This window comes from Malus domestica, chromosome 09 (assembly GCF_042453785.1).
Source record: "Malus domestica chromosome 09, GDT2T_hap1".
In the NCBI taxonomy this organism is placed as follows: Eukaryota; Viridiplantae; Streptophyta; class Magnoliopsida; order Rosales; family Rosaceae; genus Malus; species Malus domestica.
The window spans coordinates 10,719,936-10,737,576 of record NC_091669.1 but is presented as its reverse complement, the minus strand read 5'-3'; the positions used below and the strand labels follow the sequence as shown (position 1 = coordinate 10,737,576).

General features: G+C 37.3%; 4 protein-coding genes and 1 long non-coding RNA gene across 10 annotated transcripts; all 5 read right to left on the bottom strand.

Moving 5' to 3' along the window:
* Positions 1-596: 596 nt before the first annotated feature.
* Positions 597-2,480, bottom strand: LOC103441424 (7-deoxyloganetin glucosyltransferase-like). The gene is made up of 2 exons (XM_070827305.1): positions 1,893-2,480; positions 597-1,795 (listed from the first exon to the last, which is right to left on the bottom strand). The coding sequence occupies exons 1-2, from the start codon at positions 2,419-2,421 to the stop codon at positions 861-863; spliced, it is 1,464 nt and encodes a 487-aa protein (XP_070683406.1). The 5' UTR covers positions 2,422-2,480; the 3' UTR covers positions 597-860.
* A 1,673-nt stretch (positions 2,481-4,153) lies between these two features.
* On the bottom strand, positions 4,154-11,223 carry LOC108173825 (uncharacterized). Of its 6 annotated transcripts, XM_070827304.1 has the most exons (8): positions 10,981-11,219; positions 10,760-10,847; positions 8,998-9,137; positions 8,460-8,530; positions 8,139-8,236; positions 6,249-6,294; positions 5,216-5,265; positions 4,154-4,496 (listed from the first exon to the last, which is right to left on the bottom strand). In XM_070827304.1, exons 3-8 carry the CDS (start codon positions 9,038-9,040, stop codon positions 4,466-4,468), a joined length of 339 nt encoding a protein of 112 aa, XP_070683405.1. In that variant the 5' UTR covers positions 9,041-9,137; positions 10,760-10,847; positions 10,981-11,219; the 3' UTR covers positions 4,154-4,465. The 6 variants fall into 6 exon arrangements, 1 of the variants encoding a protein (XP_070683405.1); XR_011584031.1 differs by lacking the exon at positions 8,998-9,137 and having other exon boundaries at positions 10,981-11,222; XR_001790641.3 differs by lacking the exon at positions 8,460-8,530 and having other exon boundaries at positions 10,981-11,216.
* A 514-nt stretch (positions 11,224-11,737) lies between these two features.
* On the bottom strand, positions 11,738-13,538 carry LOC103441423 (7-deoxyloganetin glucosyltransferase-like). The gene is made up of 2 exons (XM_070827303.1): positions 13,007-13,538; positions 11,738-12,753 (listed from the first exon to the last, which is right to left on the bottom strand). Exons 1-2 carry the CDS (start codon positions 13,536-13,538, stop codon positions 11,819-11,821), a joined length of 1,467 nt encoding a protein of 488 aa, XP_070683404.1. The 3' UTR covers positions 11,738-11,818.
* Positions 13,539-14,217: 679 nt separating this feature from the next.
* On the bottom strand, positions 14,218-15,814 carry LOC103441422 (WD repeat-containing protein LWD1-like). The gene has a single exon (XM_008380101.4). The coding sequence runs from the start codon at positions 15,812-15,814 to the stop codon at positions 14,750-14,752; it is 1,065 nt and encodes a 354-aa protein (XP_008378323.1). The 3' UTR covers positions 14,218-14,749.
* Positions 15,815-16,593: 779 nt separating this feature from the next.
* Positions 16,594-17,224, bottom strand: LOC139198501 (uncharacterized). The gene is made up of 3 exons (XR_011584029.1): positions 17,079-17,224; positions 16,929-16,995; positions 16,594-16,808 (listed from the first exon to the last, which is right to left on the bottom strand). It is a non-coding gene; the product is annotated as an uncharacterized lncRNA (long non-coding RNA).
* Positions 17,225-17,641: the final 417 nt, after the last annotated feature.

Genomic DNA, 17,641 nt, shown 5'->3' with positions numbered 1-17,641 from the left:
AGTGCAGTTTCATACTCTCACTTACACTCAAATTACACCACTCATATTTAGGTTTTTTATATTTTGATAAAAATTCTTTGAGACTTTTGAAAGTACAGTTGCACCCCTTGGGTTTAAAATTGATTTCACAAAACTCCATCTGTTAAAATTTCATTCGAAAATTTATCATATAAAAAAAATTAAAATTAAAATTTTACCTTTAGAGGTAATTACAAACCTCTTGAAATAACCCCATCAAATTACTTTTTTTCACATAATCGTCATGAGGTTTTAACCATTACAATATATAATTATGACCTTACAAAATTGAAGGAGACAAACCATGAGTTGCCATGAGCACCATGTTCATCAAGAGTGAGAAAAGAAAAAGAATAAAGAAATAGGATATGTGAAAGAGTAATAGGTCCCTCAAATATGTCAAAAGAGCATATTTTAGATGTTCGATTATTGCACACTTTAGATATTCAAAGTAGGAATTTATTTTCTATAATTTCCTTTAACCCTGTTTGTGTTTTCCTTCTTTTTAATGTTGTGCATTTAGTCATTGAATCGAATGAATTAAAAAAATCAAAAGATAAAACTTAACAAAGAACGTGTGAGAAGTAAAAATGGTTGCATGGATAGCACCACCCTACTATTTATATAGCTATAGCCAATTATTATTTGAGGCAATAAATAACAATAACAAAACATCGCTAGAGCTAAAGGAAGAAATACATGACTAGAAATATTCTTACGGATGACGGTCTAGATTTTTCTCTGTAGCACTTGATTTTTTTTTTGTCACTCGTTAAATTTGGGGGTGGTGAGAATCGAACTTGAGTGAGGTGGGAGTTTTCTTGGCTCTAGTGCCACTGCAACTAGGCCCCCATCCTCCTCTGTAGCACTTGATTCACTAACATGTTTAAGTTTTTGGATGAAGAACCATGTGGTTCAGTAGCTTCTTCTGCAAGCTTCTTCCACATCATGACCTTATTTTTCATTTTCTTACCCTTCTCTCCCTCCATTAACTCTTTGACAAGCTTCTCTACCTCATCCCTCTTCACATCATTACTAATCTCCATGCCAATGCCCCATTCATTGCAACTATAGCGGCAGTCCATCTGCTGGTCGCCAAAGAATGGCCAACAGAGCATAGGCACTCCTGCAGTGAGGCTCTCCATGGTTGAATTCCAACCGTTGTGTGTTAAAAATCCTCCCACTGATGGGTGGTTCAAGACTTGCTCTTGTGGGCACCAACTCGCAATGAGACTTCTTTCTTTTGTTTCAGCCAAAAACTCGGGCGGCAAAAGCGCTGATTGGCCAATAACCAAATCAGGTCTAATTACCCAAAAGAAGGGAACCTTGCTGTTTGCAAGTCCCCAGCCAAACTCGACAAGATGTTCAGGTGTCGTAACTGTTATACTGCCAAAATTCACATACACAACTGAATTTGGCGCCTTTGTGTTTAGCCAGTCGAGGCACTCTGTTTCTTCTTTCCATAGACTATATCCAATATTCAAGGGGTGTTCTGGTATTTGATTGAGATGTAATTGAAGAGGGCCAACTGGATAAACAAGTGGAAGCATAGATGAGAGAGCCTCCAAAACATCTGGCTCTAAGGCATCAAAACTATGAAGAACAACTGCAGAAGCTTTATGAGCTTTATCGGTTGATTCCATTATGAAGTTAAACATGATGTCGTCAGGATCTGAAGTCCGAATAAAGGTTGGGAGCTCCTTTAAACGGATATCTTTCATTCCTGGAATCCAATCTATAACCTTTTCCAAATAGCCATTTGTCAAACAGATATCATCTACAACACGAAAAAAATCATTTACATGCTTAGAAATAAGCAAATAAGAGTTAAAAGACAAATTAAGCAATTGTTTGAAAAGTTGTATTTATGTCACCTTTGAGTGGTGCAAGTCCCTTTTCAACCAAAGCGCGAAATTGTATACAGCCCATAAAGCTGCATGCAGCAATAGTGTAGAACAGCACCATAGGGACTTCAATCTCTTCAGCGGCTGTGATTGTGAACGGCGACATGAAACCATCTGAAACTATGCAAGTTACTGGAGGATTAGTGGATGTTGATATGGCATCACCGTTGAGTTTCATGAGTAGTTCACGGAAGGGAGCCAAGAAATTTTGTTTTCTGATTGAATCACAAAGCAATGGGACATCTTGGGTGGTATCTGCATCTGAATCTGGAAGGCCGTCTGGGATGGCTTTGAATTGGAAATCAGGCAAGCCATCAAGGGAGCTGGGGCCCGAGGATTTTAGAAAGCGCCTGTGGTTGTACTTGGAGTTGACGAAGGTAACATGAAAGCCTCTATGGTGGAGGAGCTTTGCAAATTTAAGCATTGCCTTGATATGGCCTTGAGCCGGAAGTGGAATGCAAACAGCATGAGGCTTAGTAGCTACTGCTGTGGCACCCATTTAGATTATACGTTTGCAATTGCAGTGCTTGCTCAAACGCAGACATTTATAGTGCTACTGAGCTACTTTTCAACATCTACTGTTCTGGCTTCCTGGGAGAAATTTTTAATTGAGACGCGAACCCGGGTGGTACACCACATGTTTTTATATAAGTAGTGGAAAATTTTATTTTCTAAGTTATTAGCTTTCTGACACACAAATCCTATCATTTATATAATGATACGTGGTGTACCACTTCGTGTGCCGATCACACTAAAAAATCTCTCCTTCCTGTGCAGACCGGTTAAGTAAATTTAGAGAGATTTCCAAGAAAATAGGCAAGGTCATTTTACGGATTGACATAATGGTAGATTTGGCCGCCAACAAATACCCGTTCAACGAAAAAATCAATCGAGCAAGACAGAAAGACAGCTATTTGATCACGACTGCAAGGCTTTCCCCCTTATTTAATAGAGTATGAGAAATGCTTTACGGTAACGTAAGGATACAGAAATCTATAGGGAAGATGCCGTAAAATAATCTTATTGGCCACTTACCATTAAAATCAAAGGCGGCCCCCGTCACTTCACCATCTCAATTTTCTTTGGTTATATGCACTAGTTCTTCTATTCCTGTCGATAGTGCTGGAGTTGTTAGCTAAATTTCTATAAAAATTGGATGCGATCTTGTATCTTTGACTAATTAATTATAGTTCGTAAAATCATGACAGGAGAAATGATCTATATCGTAAAATCATATAATAATTTGACAACGGTGACACCATGACCTTATTTCTTTGTAATTATAGATCGTAAAATAATGTAACATTAAGTTCAACCTTTAAAAAAAAATTTAAAAAAAAACTAAAAAAAAAAAACCTAATATCTAGGCAAAAATTGAAGATGGTGGCTGGCTAAACATCTATGCATAACATTTACTGGATCGATCCCATTTTGCACATTCAGGGTAACATGTAATAATTTGATTGCTCTCTCTTGAATTATCAAAATACATACGGTACCCATAAAATAGGTGTATTACTAGTAATATGCCAGCGTGTTGCTGCGAGACTTGAATGCACGAGCTTTAACTATATGAATAAGACACATTTAACCTGAAGAAAAAAAATCAATATAGTCATGAACGAACAAAAAGGATAGATGAGTGAATGATGTAGGTAAGATAAGCAACTTAACTTTTATATACAGTCAATCAAGCTGATTACAAAATATGTGGTTGCAAAAAATGCTCTGTTTCCCTGAGAAAAAGAAGCAACAGCCCGTATGCTTGACCAATGGTTCCATGCTCGTTTTCAATCTGGTATAATTGAAACAACAATTAACCCATATAAAGGTTTTGTTAAGTGCTTCTAGAAAAAGAGTTTGTTGGATTGCTTTTCAGCTTTGTGGTGATAGAGTGCTTGGGATTTCATGCTTGGTCCAAGAGAATGGAGAAGACTGTAGATGAACAACGGTTGAAAATTAGTAGGTCCACTGCCTCAATTTAATGAAAATTCTTTGTTACAATTGATCACACCAAGACAAAAATAAAGGAAGACTTCTAATCCCATAAATTCGCAAAAATTCTATCCTAAATTCCTAATCCCACTTGACTTCATTGCCCCACACCTTTGTCCTCTGTCTCCCATTGACTAAAAACCTCCCAAATTACACCAGCCAGCCATACAAGGCCACTGGCCATATCAAATTTTAGGCACGATTCAGGTAACCAAATTCAAATAACAGAGTTCAGATAATGAAATGCAAAGAACACGATACATATAGTAAAATTCAAGAACATGATTATGAGGATTTGAACATGTCAAGTAAAATCATATTCAGTTGAATCCTAACTATAGCATGCAAAATAAAGACGGAAAATGATACAACAGTAGAAACTTCTGAGAATGGACATAAAAGAATTTATGTTCTGAAAACAACTTCAAATAGGAAGAGAAAAGTTTAATGCACTCATAGCATCCTCCGTTGTGGTACGCCATCCTTGCATGGACAATAAACCATATCTGACACAACCATTCTCGCAATCTTTGGAGAACTTTTCAGTTTTAGGAGTGCTCAGATTGTACCCATTCCAATCTGAAATTAAATAAGAACTCAATCAAAAACCTTAATCCTACAATTCAATGCTGAAAAACTAAAGTAGCTAGAAGCCAAATGATCTAAACATTGTGTATTACAGATCCAAATCAATAGTGGTAATAAATAAGATAATTTCAGCTGTGATTGGCAATTAAAATTGAACAATGCTTACTCTCAAGATTATCTGGCATTGATTGCAGCAATCAAATGTGCGTTTAATTGAATTAGCTATGTATTTGAGGATTTGGGAAAGGTTTTTTGAGAGTAAACAGACGTTAATTATTAGCCATGTATTTGCTTAACAAATGGTAGCTAAAATTGCTATGTATTTTTGAATGGGGAAATTTAAAAACCAATCCCAATTTGTCATTGCTCAAACAAATTGGAATTTCAGAACCAATCTCAATGATCAAATTAACGAAATTTTCAATTTTATGTAAGCTCTTAAGCTAATTTAGAAAGGCAAATTGCAAGATTTTGAAGGAATTTCAAAAATGAGGAAGAAAAAACCAAATTAGAAGGTCGTGCCTTATCTCCCTCACAAAATCAGTCGCACAAAAACCATAGCTTTTGATGGAATTTCAAAGCCAAACAAATCTCTAAGATGAATTTGTCATGTAAACATGTTTAACACAGATTTCTCAATTATTAACACTACTCTTTCGCAATTATTAAAAACATAAAGATCAAAGTCAATTGGGTGTATAATTATATACCTCATCGTGTCAAGCAAGCAACCAATTTCTGCCTCCAATGACCCAAAATTCTGAAAATTCCAAAAAAATTAATTTAAAAAAAAACAACATAAGAAAGGTAAAACCCGGCATAAGAGAAATCTACAAACCAGATGCCAGATCTTCAAAGATTAAAAACCACTCATAATCTATTGGCATTTGAGTCTAAATATAAGAAATTGTGAACTTTGTTCCATAGGATAGTTAACAGGATAGTGGTTAACAGGATACTATCATATCGAAACCAACGCTGAATAAAATCCTTTTTGAAACCGTAATACAGGAAGACATGAATAATATTGAAATCCTTTTTGAAACCGTAATACAAGAAGACATGAATAATTTCGACAGAAAGACACACAAATTGTTAAGAGAGGATGTGAAGCTTCTGTACGGAAGGTTTCTACTCTTGTACATCTAAAAAATAAAATGAAGCAAGAGAAATTCAACAAAAAAACTCACTAAATTCAAAGCATAGCATCTACACTGAGTCACTAACATATATTGCTCAGTTAGGACTCTGTTATACTCATCATCCTTGATCAATGTAATCATATATTTCATAGCTACACTCCCCATTGGCATACACTGACATAGCATCTACTTTTTTGCTAATTTTATTTGCTCAGTTAAGCAATAACCAACATACACAATCTGACAATCATAGTAGCTACACCAATCATCCATAAAAGGCAGAAATACAAATACAATTCTAATGGGGTTTAGAACAAATAAACCAATCATCCAATTCAAATGTCGTTTGGAACAAATACACCAACCATTCAATTGGAATGGGGTTTGGTACAAATACATGCTTAGTTATCTCAAGTTTTACATAAATGGACAGATATAGACACGCGCACAAAATAGAAAGAAGCCTAGTTCCATTCTAAGCTAAAACGAACAAAATTGAATTATATATTTAAAATCCAAGCATGAAAGCTTCACAAAGATAAATTAAAAAATGTAAATAACTAATTAGGCTTTGAATAAAAATGAGGGTGTATATATATACCTCAAAATGGCAAGGAACCAACTTCTTGCTCCAATGATCCAAATTTCTGAAATTTGGAAACAAATTAAATCCATTAGCAACTCAAAGACTTTAAAATTCGAAGACCAAATCTAATGAAATTTTAGTTAAATGACCGAAGCCACACCAAAAAAAAAAAAAATAGAGATTTTAGAAATATTTTGAATCCAACACAACTAATTTGGTCTAACGAAGAATATGAAAGCTTAAGGCCTAGGTGAAATGGTCAGTAAACTGCAAGGGGCCTCGGCCAAGGCCATAATTGAACAATCATGTCATACAACTCAAAATTACTTCAATGCATTTGGATATAAAGGAAAATTAAATTTGTTCAATTTCGATATAAAGAACTTAGTGCAGGAACAACTTTTGTGCTTCAATGGCGTGAGCAGTAAATAACCAAGTTTATATACTGCAGTTCGGATAACAGAATTATAGGTTCATAACAGTCCAAATAAACTTCACCTAACCAACATGAAATGACACAAAAAATGAGTCGATTACATAAGTTTTAAATAATCTCGTGCCAAACAGCTTATGCTAGTATGGCCTCTTATGTTTAAGGAGCAATTGAAAGAAAATAGTTCATGAACGTTGCGTTTCTGCTGGTAGCGTAGTGCATCAAACGGATTTGATTTAACAACCAAAAAATCAAATAATGTAGTGGAAGAAAAACAAAGATTAATTACCATACACCTATCCATTTTCTCTTGTAAACAAAATTTTTCATTTGCACCTAATTTAAAGTCATGCTTGTTTAGAGATATAATCATAGCAAATAGAAAGACTCAATCCATTGCTAAAATCAGCAACCATAATTTCCTACTAAAAAGAACTTAGCACAATAGATTTCTTAGGAATTAGGATGCCTAAGACAATGATTGAATCTCTTGGAAATCAAATCAAACCTACAAAGCATTTCACTTTAAGCGATTGACATATCAGACTCAGTTCGAGTTCACCAGCCACATTTAGATATACACTCGAAACAATTGATTAGGACAATATAAACTTAAATTTTGACCAAGAAAAAAAGAGAGTTCATCGCTATATTTCACGATTCGACTCACAAAATCGAATGGAATAACAATTCTTGGAACAGGGAATCCTTCAATGTTACGAAACACCCACAACAATCTTAAAACTACAAATGTGAGCACAGAAATATGTAAAAAGGAATCATATCTGATACAGCATTTGCATATCTGCCTTCTCTCATCCCCTCCACATATAAACTAAACCATTTTTGTGCACTATAAATTCGAGAAATAATCAAGTTGGCCTCTGCTGTGCAAATGATTTGTTCCACATTTTTTCTCCAGTTCCCAAAACTATAGATACGCCTATAATAAAACATAAATGGCCCTCACACGGTGCAACCCCCTAGCAATCTAACAAAGAGAGATTTGTCAAAAGAGAAAAAAAAAAGAGCTTTAAATGTGAGTTGTTTGATGTGGTTTTAATTTTCTCCTACTAAGCATACACCTATCCATCCATCTTCCTTCTATGTATAAATCTATATACACACACACACATCTATATACACACATATATTTATATAAATAATAAAAATAAAAACCTCATTAACAAAAATCAATCACTTATTGGTCTTATCTCATAAAGTCAATCAAACAATAAAAAAATATAATCACCCTACATATAAAGATCGGATCTTTACCGATACAAATCCATCAAACTACATCACAAAACTAACAAATACAACAATCAATACCTCTACGCAATCACAAACCCACACACCACAAACCATTTTTCACAAAACCAACACCAGACAACAATCAAAATTACAAATTTCCATTGGCGAATATGCACACACATATATACTGGATTCCGAAAGCGATGAGAGAAATATACCTTTGGGGCGTCGATGTCAGACGGGTGAGTGAGGCCGAGATTGGCCCAAGCGATAGTGTGAGCCATGAGCTTCCCTCTGCGAGAGCACAGGAGTGTAACTGCAAAAGAAAGTTGGAGACTGAGGGCAGACCGTAATTTCGTCAAAAAGGAGAAGTGACAGCAATAAGCGTAGACGCCAAGGACGAAGTAAATATGTATTTGTGAATGGGGCTAAGCTGTTGCTAGCTTTGTATAGTGTAATAATGCAACTGCAAATAGACCAAGCTTCTGCTACTAAAAGCTTTTACAAAATCATAAAACTCTTAACAGTTTGAACCCTACCGGAAAGTTTATATGAGTTAAAGAACAGTCGTACTTAAGTGCAGCAAGATCATAAGCTCTTGCAGCTTCTCCTTTATATCAGAAGTAACCACCGGCAGTCCAAATTAACCAAGATTCAATGCCAAATCAAGAACAAATTAGTGATAATTTAAACTAAAGTCCCTAATCTTGTTGCAAAGAGAATTCATATCAAGATTAACTACATTATTTGATTCAAATGGAATCCAAAAGCAGCATAAACATGAAAGGTTAAAAATTAATAACAAAAGTCACATTTCGGCAGCAATTAATAGCAGAAATCAGATTTTAGCGGCAGAAACCAAAATAATTCAGTAAAAAAGAAACAATCCCAAACAAATACAAAGAACTGGAGAAACAATTCCAAACAAATCTTTGGAAAGCAACCTCATCCCTCCCTCACCCTCTCTCTCTCTCCAATTCCAACTTCTCCCTACATCTATCTCTCTCTCTATAATAGACATGCAGTTTTAATAATCTTTGTTGCCGAAGCATGCAAGATAGTGAAAAGGCTGTTTACCTAAGAAAAAAAGGGGACATTGTCCATCATAGAAAGCAAGCATGGAAGAAGAAGAAGAAAATTAATCATATTCCAGAAACCAAATATTCACAGCATCTTAGAAACAGTCACAGCAACCGATCCCATAAAAAGTTGCTCTTCTGAAATTTACAATCAAAGAAACAAACCGTCATGAGTTGTACCGTAACAAAGCAGGAGCATAAAAGGAAGTGATTGAGTTTAATAAACCCTAGTTCAATTACACAGAAGCACGAAACATAAACGAATCCGAAACTACAGATTGCCAAAAAAACATCTCAATAAAAAATTGATAGAAAACCAATCTCCCTATAGACACCACAAAAAATGAAAACTAAGGGCTGGTTTGCTATTGATGTGCTTTGAAAAAATGCTGTTGTGAGAATAAGTGGTTGTGCTGTGAGAATAAGCGGCTGTGAAATAAATCAGCAGAGTGTTTGGTAAACTTTTTTGTAAAAGTGCTTTTGGAAGGAAAAAAAGCAGTTTGATAGTGGGTCTTTTCATTAAAGGAGCACTGTAGCTCCGTGTGCTTTGAAAAAAAACCAGTTTTCCAAAGCTGCAAATAGCAGCTTCAGCTTTTTCCTTTGATTTCAGCTTATTCTCACAACAGCTTCCAAAATAAGCCCTTTTTTTTCAGTTTACCAAACACCTAAAACCCTCACAACTTTTTTTCATTGGTGCTTTTTTTTTAAGCACCTCACTCCCAAACCACCCCTAAGTTTACCTAAATGAAAACAGTTTCAAAAATCTCACATCTCTCCTTTTTTCCAGATGGGATACACACTGAATGCAAAACCATGGCAGAATCCGTACTCGAATCAAATATATAGACAGTCAAATAAAACTCTGGATTTCAGCACAACTTCAAAATTAGACAAACATAGATTCCAATTTCATCTTTTTCTGTTGGATATCAAACACCACCAAAATTAAGGTCACCGACACACAAATAAGCACAGTGACAGTGTGCGGGACATATATAGCGCTCCAGAAATCGATTCGATCTGCTACTCTTAAGGACACTCAAACAACCAAATCCCTAATTACTCAAGCAACCGAATTCAACATATCTCAACAAATTAAACTCAAATAAAATACAAAAAAATTATAAAAATCAAATGAAAATAATTAAGCTGCAAATTGAGCAGAAGAAGTTCAAGATCCGATTGAAAAAAATAGCAAGAGTACACCTTTTCAAATCGAAGGGATTCATTGACTAATGACAGACAAAAAAGTATGTCAATTTCCAAAACAATTGTATCCAAACCCAATAAATCCATAAGAAATTACTCCATCACTTGCAAAAAATTCAAAATTACCATTTGAAATACCAGTGGCATAGCCTCTTGAGCTTCCAAGCCCGAAAATTCCAAAAAATATGCAATCTTTGAAATACCCATTTCAATTAAACATCAGAAGAATTTTCTTTTCCAATTCAAAGCTTTGGAAAAATTGAAAATTCTCAGTGACCAAGCAGGACATTAACCAACCAAGATCCTAAACCCACAAAATCAATCCTAAAACGAAACCTAATTAAGTACCATGTACATATATAACATGTTAGCTTTCTACTTTTAAGAAAAATTATTAAATTGGGAAAGTGATCAAATGGGGTGGGTCTTCCCTATTAAGCAGCAGGATTAATTCCCACAAAAGAAAACAATATGATCAAGATCAAGAACAATGCATGCAACAAAAAGACAGAGAGGGTGTGTGGAAATTAGCAGGTGGTAGAATTCCATACAGAGAGATCCTGAGTGATGTTGGAGATCTCTTCCTTAGCTTTCTTAGGAACCCAAAAGCTCCAACGCAAGATTTCAGCATACGAACTCCTACCCAGTCAACCTCACACAAAATTAGTTCAAAATTAAACAGCTTGTCCCCAAATTAACAAAATAAGAGACAAAAGTTTTATTGAATAGAATTAAATTGCAGTATCAATAGCCTTCAATATAAACCATTTACCCTGAAAAGACACCTCAACCATGAATAGAATTTGTAGAGAGATTAAATTTGTAGACAAAATTTTCGTAAGGAAGAAAAAAGATTCTCGTTCAAATTTTCCTTCTCATTTTTTCGTAGAGGGATTAAGCAGCATACGCAGGCCACCACAAAGGATGTGATTTGCTTTGCCCCTTGTTCTTGTAAGGAAGAAAGAAGATTCTCATTCAAATTTTCCTTCTCATTTTCTCCTTTTGTAGACAAAATTTGTATAAAGATTAATTTTGTAGACAAAAAGGTAATGCTAGGAAACTAAATTTGTAGATAAAATTTTGTAAACTAAATGATATGGAAGATGATGATTGGATTATTACTTAACCTTTAATAAACATGCACATTTTTATTAGTAACACATCATTTAATCTGCAAATTTAGTCTCCCTAGCATTACTCAACATAAAAAGATGTGTGATAATCATTATTCGAAAATAAATTGTCTGACCTAGCATTACAAATTGGCCCTGGCTCCAATTTCCAAGTTTAAATTTCATGTAAATAGGTGTTATTTCCAAATTTCTAAGAGTGAAAGTTTAAAAATAAAAAATTTCATACTTAAATTTCATTGTTTTTTTAGATTAACCGAACAACAAATTTCACAAATTTGAAAAATTAAAATTCTGTCGTTTCTATTTCCATCATTTTGAAATTTCTTAATAATCTTAAATTTTCTTATCCAAACACAGGAATAGATTCTCATATGCTAATTTATGACACAGTAGGCATGCAAGTTCATATTTCTAGTAATTAAGACAAGTAGACAACCAACAAAAGTTATTATTTAACTCATTAGCGCTATCACTCTACTAAAAAGAGTTTCTTAATAGTACATTATTGACTAAATTGTCTAGGTTTGTGGATGAGGAACCATTTGGACTGGTGGATTCTTCTGCAAGTTTCTTCCACTGCATGACCTTAATTTTCATTTTCTTACCCTTTTCTCCCTCCATTAACTCTCTAACAAGCTCCTGTACTTCTACTCTTTTGACATCATTACTAATCTCCATCCCAATATCCCATTCATTGCAAGCACACCAAGTGTTAGTTTGTTGGTCAGCAAAGAAAGGCCAACAAAGCATAGGAACTCCTGCACACAAACTTTCAATAACCGAATTCCAACCGCTGTGTGTTAAAAAGCCTCCAACTGAAGGGTGGCTAAGGACTTGCTCTTGTGGGCACCAACTTGCTATCAAACCCCTCTCCTTGGTTTCAGCTACAAATTCAGGTGACAAAATCGCCGATTCACCGACAACCAAATCAGGCCTGATTACCCAAAAGAATGGAAGCTTGCTATTTGCAAGTCCCCATGCAAACTCTACAAGATGTTCTGGTGTCATGACTGCTATGCTGCCAAAATTCACATAAACAACTGAATTTGGTGGCTTTGAGTTTAGCCATTCAAGGCACTCTGTTTCTTCTCTCCACAGGCTATATCCCATATCGTTCAAGGGATCTTTTGGTAAGTGATTGAGAAGCAACTGGAGAGGGCCAATGGCATAAACAAGTGGAAGCATTGAGGAGAGAGCATTCAAAACATCTGGCTCCAATGCTTCAAAAGTATGAACAACTACTGCTGAAGCTTTATCAACTCTTTCCACTGATTCCAAACTGAGGTTGAACACGCTGTCGTTTGGATTTGTAGTTCGAAAATTTGTCGGTAGATCCCTTAAACGAATATCCTTCATTCCTGGAATCCAATCTATTACCTTGTCCAAGAAGCCATTTGTCAAACAGCTCTCATCTACATATATAATTAACACTCAAGTAAGAGTAATTAAATGAAATTAAATATCATACGTTTAGAAACAAGAGATTAAACAATAGGACGATTGATGGGCGTGGACTCTCCCCGAGTGTGTAGGACCGTATGTTTTGCGTTCTACACCTACTCCGAGGAGCTAATATGGTGCAATACACTATTTTAATTTTTTGTTAAAAAATAAATGATCAATAAAATTATGCAATTAGCTTATTCAAATGATTTGTTTCGCTACCTTTGAGTGGTGCAATACCCTTTTCCACCAAAGTAGGGTATTGTTTATAGCCCATGAAGCTGCCTGCAGAAATAGGAAAGAAGAGTACCAAAGGGAGTCCAATTTCGTCAGCAGCTGTGATTGTAAATGGCATGAAACCATCTGAGAAAATGCAAGTCACTGGAGGACTAACATTATTGATCGAAATCGCCGCGTCGTTGAGTTTTATGAGGAGGTCTCGAAACGGAGGCAAAAGGTTTTTGCTGATGGCATCGGATGCTAAAGAGGTGTCTTGGGTGGCATCTTGGTTGGAGTCTGGTGGAAGGCCGTCTGGAATGGTTTCAAATCGAAAATCAGGCAAGCCATCGAGGGAATTGGGTCCAAGAGATTTAAGAAAGCGGTTGTGGTTGAACTCTGTGTTGACAAAGGTTATATGAAAACCTCTATGGTGGAGTAGCTTTGAAAATTTAAGCATTGCCTTTATATGGCTTTGAGCTGGAGCTGGAATACAAACAGCATGAAGTTTATTGTTAGCTGCTGCCTTGGAATCCATCTTAGATTGTGCTTATACGTTTGTGCTTGCACTCAACACAAATATATATAATATATACAGAGTAGTGCTGTTCTGAAAAGTATACACAACTGTAAGTCAAATTGAATGCGTGCTCCTTTAAGACTTGCAGGTTACGCAAAAATTAATCTTGGGCGACAAGGTAATTGACTAGTTGTCTTTTGTTTCATGACAGAGGCATACAGCGCAGCCAAAATAGAAACTTAACGGTGTGCTTGTTGCACTGAACTTTCTCGTAATGGACTAGCTTCAGTGATTAAGACTGTCTTCCCTCTCTCCTCCTCTCTTTCTCATCTTTTCTCATCTTTCTCATCTTTGTTGCTATTGTCATGACTCGCCATCTGGTGGTGGCTTAAGGTTGCCTCACGAATTGTTTGGCAGATTTCCTTGTTCTCATCTCCTCTCTCTTCTCTCTCTACTCACGCCAGATCCTCTCTATTTCGATCCATTGCCTTCGCTGCTATTGTCTTCTCTTTATTTTGTAGCCATTAGATAAACAAGGGTGTGCGGAAAGTAAAAGAGTGTTGAAATCACTGCCCTTGTAATTCCTAAAAATACACAAGTCGCCAACACCTCCTCTAACAGAAGCGCAAACGCTTTAAAAGTGCAAGATGAGAATGCATCAGCAATCACAAGCTGTTAGTGTTGGAGCTTTTCCGGCTTTCTAGCATAAAATGCTTGTATTGTTTCATTAGCAAATACAGGATGAGACTCCAATACCTTGACTAGTAATGAGGAAACAAACTCACTAACAAATTGTCATGTCATGCTTGCATAACTCACTAAATCATACTGTTTGGTCAAATCAGCTAAACGGCAGAGGTGCATGCGACAGAATTTTAAGCTAAGGAGCAGACTGTGATGGTCAGGTAGGTGACAATCTCCTCTCGTATGAAAATCGCAAGGAGAAACAGAGAGAAATCAGATACAATTTCATCGGCAGAAATCTAGGACTATCATCGACAAAGACGCATTTTCGTAAGAAATATCCGAGGCAAGGAGCATATCAGCTAATGTTGACATCAATTGTCAATAAAGTAACAGAGTGAGGTAGTATTATCTTAATTACGACTACGACTAGGAACTGCGAACTAGGAAGGAGGACTGACTAAAGAGCAGCTGAGCGATGGCATTTGGCCACAAACTGGAGTCTGGAGGACTTGGTGAAATGCCTGGTCAGTGGCCATACTTGATCATACCCTCAGTATCTGAAGCTTGGTAGAGAAGGCAATTGCAACCCAATCAGGCTGGGAAGAGGACCACTGCAGCTGCTCGATTTCGGCCCCAGCCGTGTAGGCCAGAATGGGATCAAGGCTGCCCTCCACTGGCTGGCCCATGGAGGAGAGGTCCCAGATGAGGGCCTGGGAGTCATCACCGGCCGTGCAGATGTGGCAAGAGCTGTGTGGGGCCCAGGCAACGGCGTTGACGCTGGACTGGTGCCTCTGCAACTCGACCACGGGGAGGGTCGGGAAGCGGATGTCGAGGATCACCACCTTGGCGCTGTCCATGATGATGGTGGCCATGTACCTGGGGTCCTGCCTGTTCCATCCCAGGCGGACCAAGGGGGTGTCCGGCTCCGAGCTCTCGTAAATGATGGTGGAGTGCTCCTTGTCGCGCAGGTCAAACACTCTCACGGAACCGTCCGCCGAGACGGAGGCGAATACACCGACGCCGCCCCAAGCGATGTCGTACACCTCCTTGTCGTGGGCGATGAGCTGGGTGTCCACGGCCTCGCGCTCGATGTCCCAGATGGTGCACGTGGTGTCGATGGAGGAGGTGCCGATGCGCTTGGGTTCCGCCTCGTTCCAATCGAAGGAGGTGATGGGCCCGCAGAACTCGGAGTTCTTGTTGCCGTTGAGGAGGGACTTGAGCTCCACAGGCGAGGATGAGTCCGAGTCGTCCTCATCCCCCGAGATGCGCCACACGCGGAGGAAATCGCTGGAGGTGGCCAGCAGGTCTGGCTTCTGGCACTCCTTGTCCGGGATGAAGACGGTCTTGGTTGGCGCGTACGGGTGCTCGAAGGACAGGTTGGGGTCCGACCGGATCTCCCCGTTTGAGTCGTCAAGCTGCACGATCTCCACTCGGTTTGGGTACTGCTCGAGGAGGCTGGCGATGGCCAGCCGGTACTTCTTGTCCCGACGGACGCTCCAGTTCATGGCGTAGATGTGCCACGGCGCATCGTAGGTGTAGATCTCCGATCGTTTCTGCTGCTCATCTGACCCGTCCTGATTCGGGTCGCTATTTCTACTCGCTCCCATCCTTGTTTCTCTATCCCCCAATAGCACTATTTTCCAACTTACTACGATTACCAATCCACCGCCCCCGCTGCCTCGAAACACCAAAATTAAATTATATCCAATCCCCGATGAAATGAAGCAACTCTAAAGGATTGCCTACACTCCCCATCTCATCCCCTTCTCATTTCTTTTTATTTTTTATCACGGTTAAATCACGTTATTTTATATTAATTTTTTTATAAAAATAATAAAATAAAAAATAATGAGAATATAAAATATTAACGTGATTTAACCGTGATCACAGAAATAAAAAGAGATAAGAAGGGTATGAAATTGGGAGGGCAGACAATCCACGTCCACTACAAATAAGTAAGTGAACACCTCCTGCAGGTAGCAAGTTGCAGCTTGACGAGGAAATGAACTTGGAATTATAAATTAACATGCATCAATTCATTTGTTTGGCCTAATCAATAGAAGGGGTCCCAAACTTTATCCACGATCAACTATTTTGATCATTTCGTAATTCTATTAAATAAGGATTAACGTGACGAAAATATTATCAATTTAATAATAATGGGCCAAAACAATTTGACTAAAATTGAAGGTATTTTTGTCATTTTATTCTTATTCATAGACAACTAGGGCTGGGTTCGGTTCTCAACGGTTCGGTTTTTTCCCAAAACCGAAACCAAACCGAAATTTTGGTTCGGTTCGGTTCGGTTCAAATTTTTTCGGTTTTTTTTCGGTTCGGTTTTTTTTTTTGGTTTTTTTTTTTTTTCTTCCTCCAAAAATTTAAAAAAAAAATTTAAAATATGAAAGTTTACATTCAAAGTCACTTCAGAGTCATCCTTTTTCGGTTATTCAACACAACACAACACACACACATCATGCCCATTGTGACCGCTGATGCTCGTCATAGATATTTGTTTGGGCATAAACATCAGGTTTATGTTGTACTGAGGTGTGAGTCCTCACTAAGCTCAAGCAAACAAGGACGAATAGTTTTCTCCACCACCTGTGCAAAGCGTGTTACGCATAAGTGCTTTCAGTGCTTTAACTCGATTTCAGTATTGTATTTTGAAAATTATGCTCCTTTGCGTAAGGACTATCAAATGAAAAGATCTCTATTACTTACCGACTGATCAACTATCGGAATAATCGACTGCAACACCTTAGCCACATTGAACTTGATGTTTGGTACACTACAAGAAGAAATTCTCAGCCCTACCGTGCAAACTAAATCAAACAAAAAGCGTAGTTTAACTTAATAGCTTCTAATCTATACCTGTCTTTTGATGCAGTGCCAGTGACTATCACCGGTACAAGCCTGGAACAAGTGAGTTCTGATCCCAAAACAGGGGCAAGTAGGGAAATGGCATTCAAATTCAATACGAAAACTTTAACTAATTTACATAATGTTAATGACTAGGATTTCAGAATTTAAAAGCGTTTCTTGGTCTCTTAAACCAGAAAACTTCAACAAGAGTTGCTCATGCTTATACTATCACTATGTTCCTTTGCAAGTGCTAAAATTTCCTTATCAAATCATCATTACTGTCTGTAAAAGTAAAAATTTAGCACCATACTGCAAAAGCTTTTTCTGATTCACCAACATTGCTTCAGCACAAATCTTAGCTATATGTCACATAAAAGCAGTATGCTACTAAACAGGTCTACCTTCCTCGAGAATCCAGAACAAAATTGAATACCACATAGTCCAACCACTAGATATAAGTATGTACTTTATAAAGAATCTCATGTTTAACCACCAGTTCGACACACACAGAAAAAAGAATATGTAAACATACAGAAAGAAAAACTTGTGAGGAGTCAATACCTGGAGGACTT

What these genes read in the sequence shown, in the direction of transcription:
- LOC103441424 (XM_070827305.1), bottom strand. Translation starts at nt 2,421, where the DNA reads ATGGGTGCCACAGCAGTAGCTACTAAGCCTCATGCTGTTTGCATTCCA. An exon ending in GGGACTTGCACCACTCAAAG is followed by an intron (nt 1,796 to 1,892) that starts GTGACATAAATA and finishes TTCGTGTTGTAG; the next exon opens with ATGATATCTGTTTGACAAAT.
- LOC108173825 (XM_070827304.1), bottom strand. Translation starts at nt 9,040, where the DNA reads ATGCTTGCTTTCTATGATGGACAATGTCCCCTTTTTTTCTTAG. An exon ending in ATGTCCCCTTTTTTTCTTAG is followed by an intron (nt 8,531 to 8,997) that starts GTAAACAGCCTT and finishes TCTGATATAAAG; the next exon opens with GAGAAGCTGCAAGAGCTTAT. An exon ending in TGCTTGCTTGACACGATGAG is followed by an intron (nt 4,497 to 5,215) that starts GTATATAATTAT and finishes ATTTAATTTCAG; the next exon opens with ATTGGAATGGGTACAATCTG.
- LOC103441423 (XM_070827303.1), bottom strand. Translation starts at nt 13,538, where the DNA reads ATGGATTCCAAGGCAGCAGCTAACAATAAACTTCATGCTGTTTGTATT. An exon ending in GGGTATTGCACCACTCAAAG is followed by an intron (nt 12,754 to 13,006) that starts GTAGCGAAACAA and finishes TTATATATGTAG; the next exon opens with ATGAGAGCTGTTTGACAAAT.
- LOC103441422 (XM_008380101.4), bottom strand. Translation starts at nt 15,814, where the DNA reads ATGGGAGCGAGTAGAAATAGCGACCCGAATCAGGACGGGTCAGATGAG.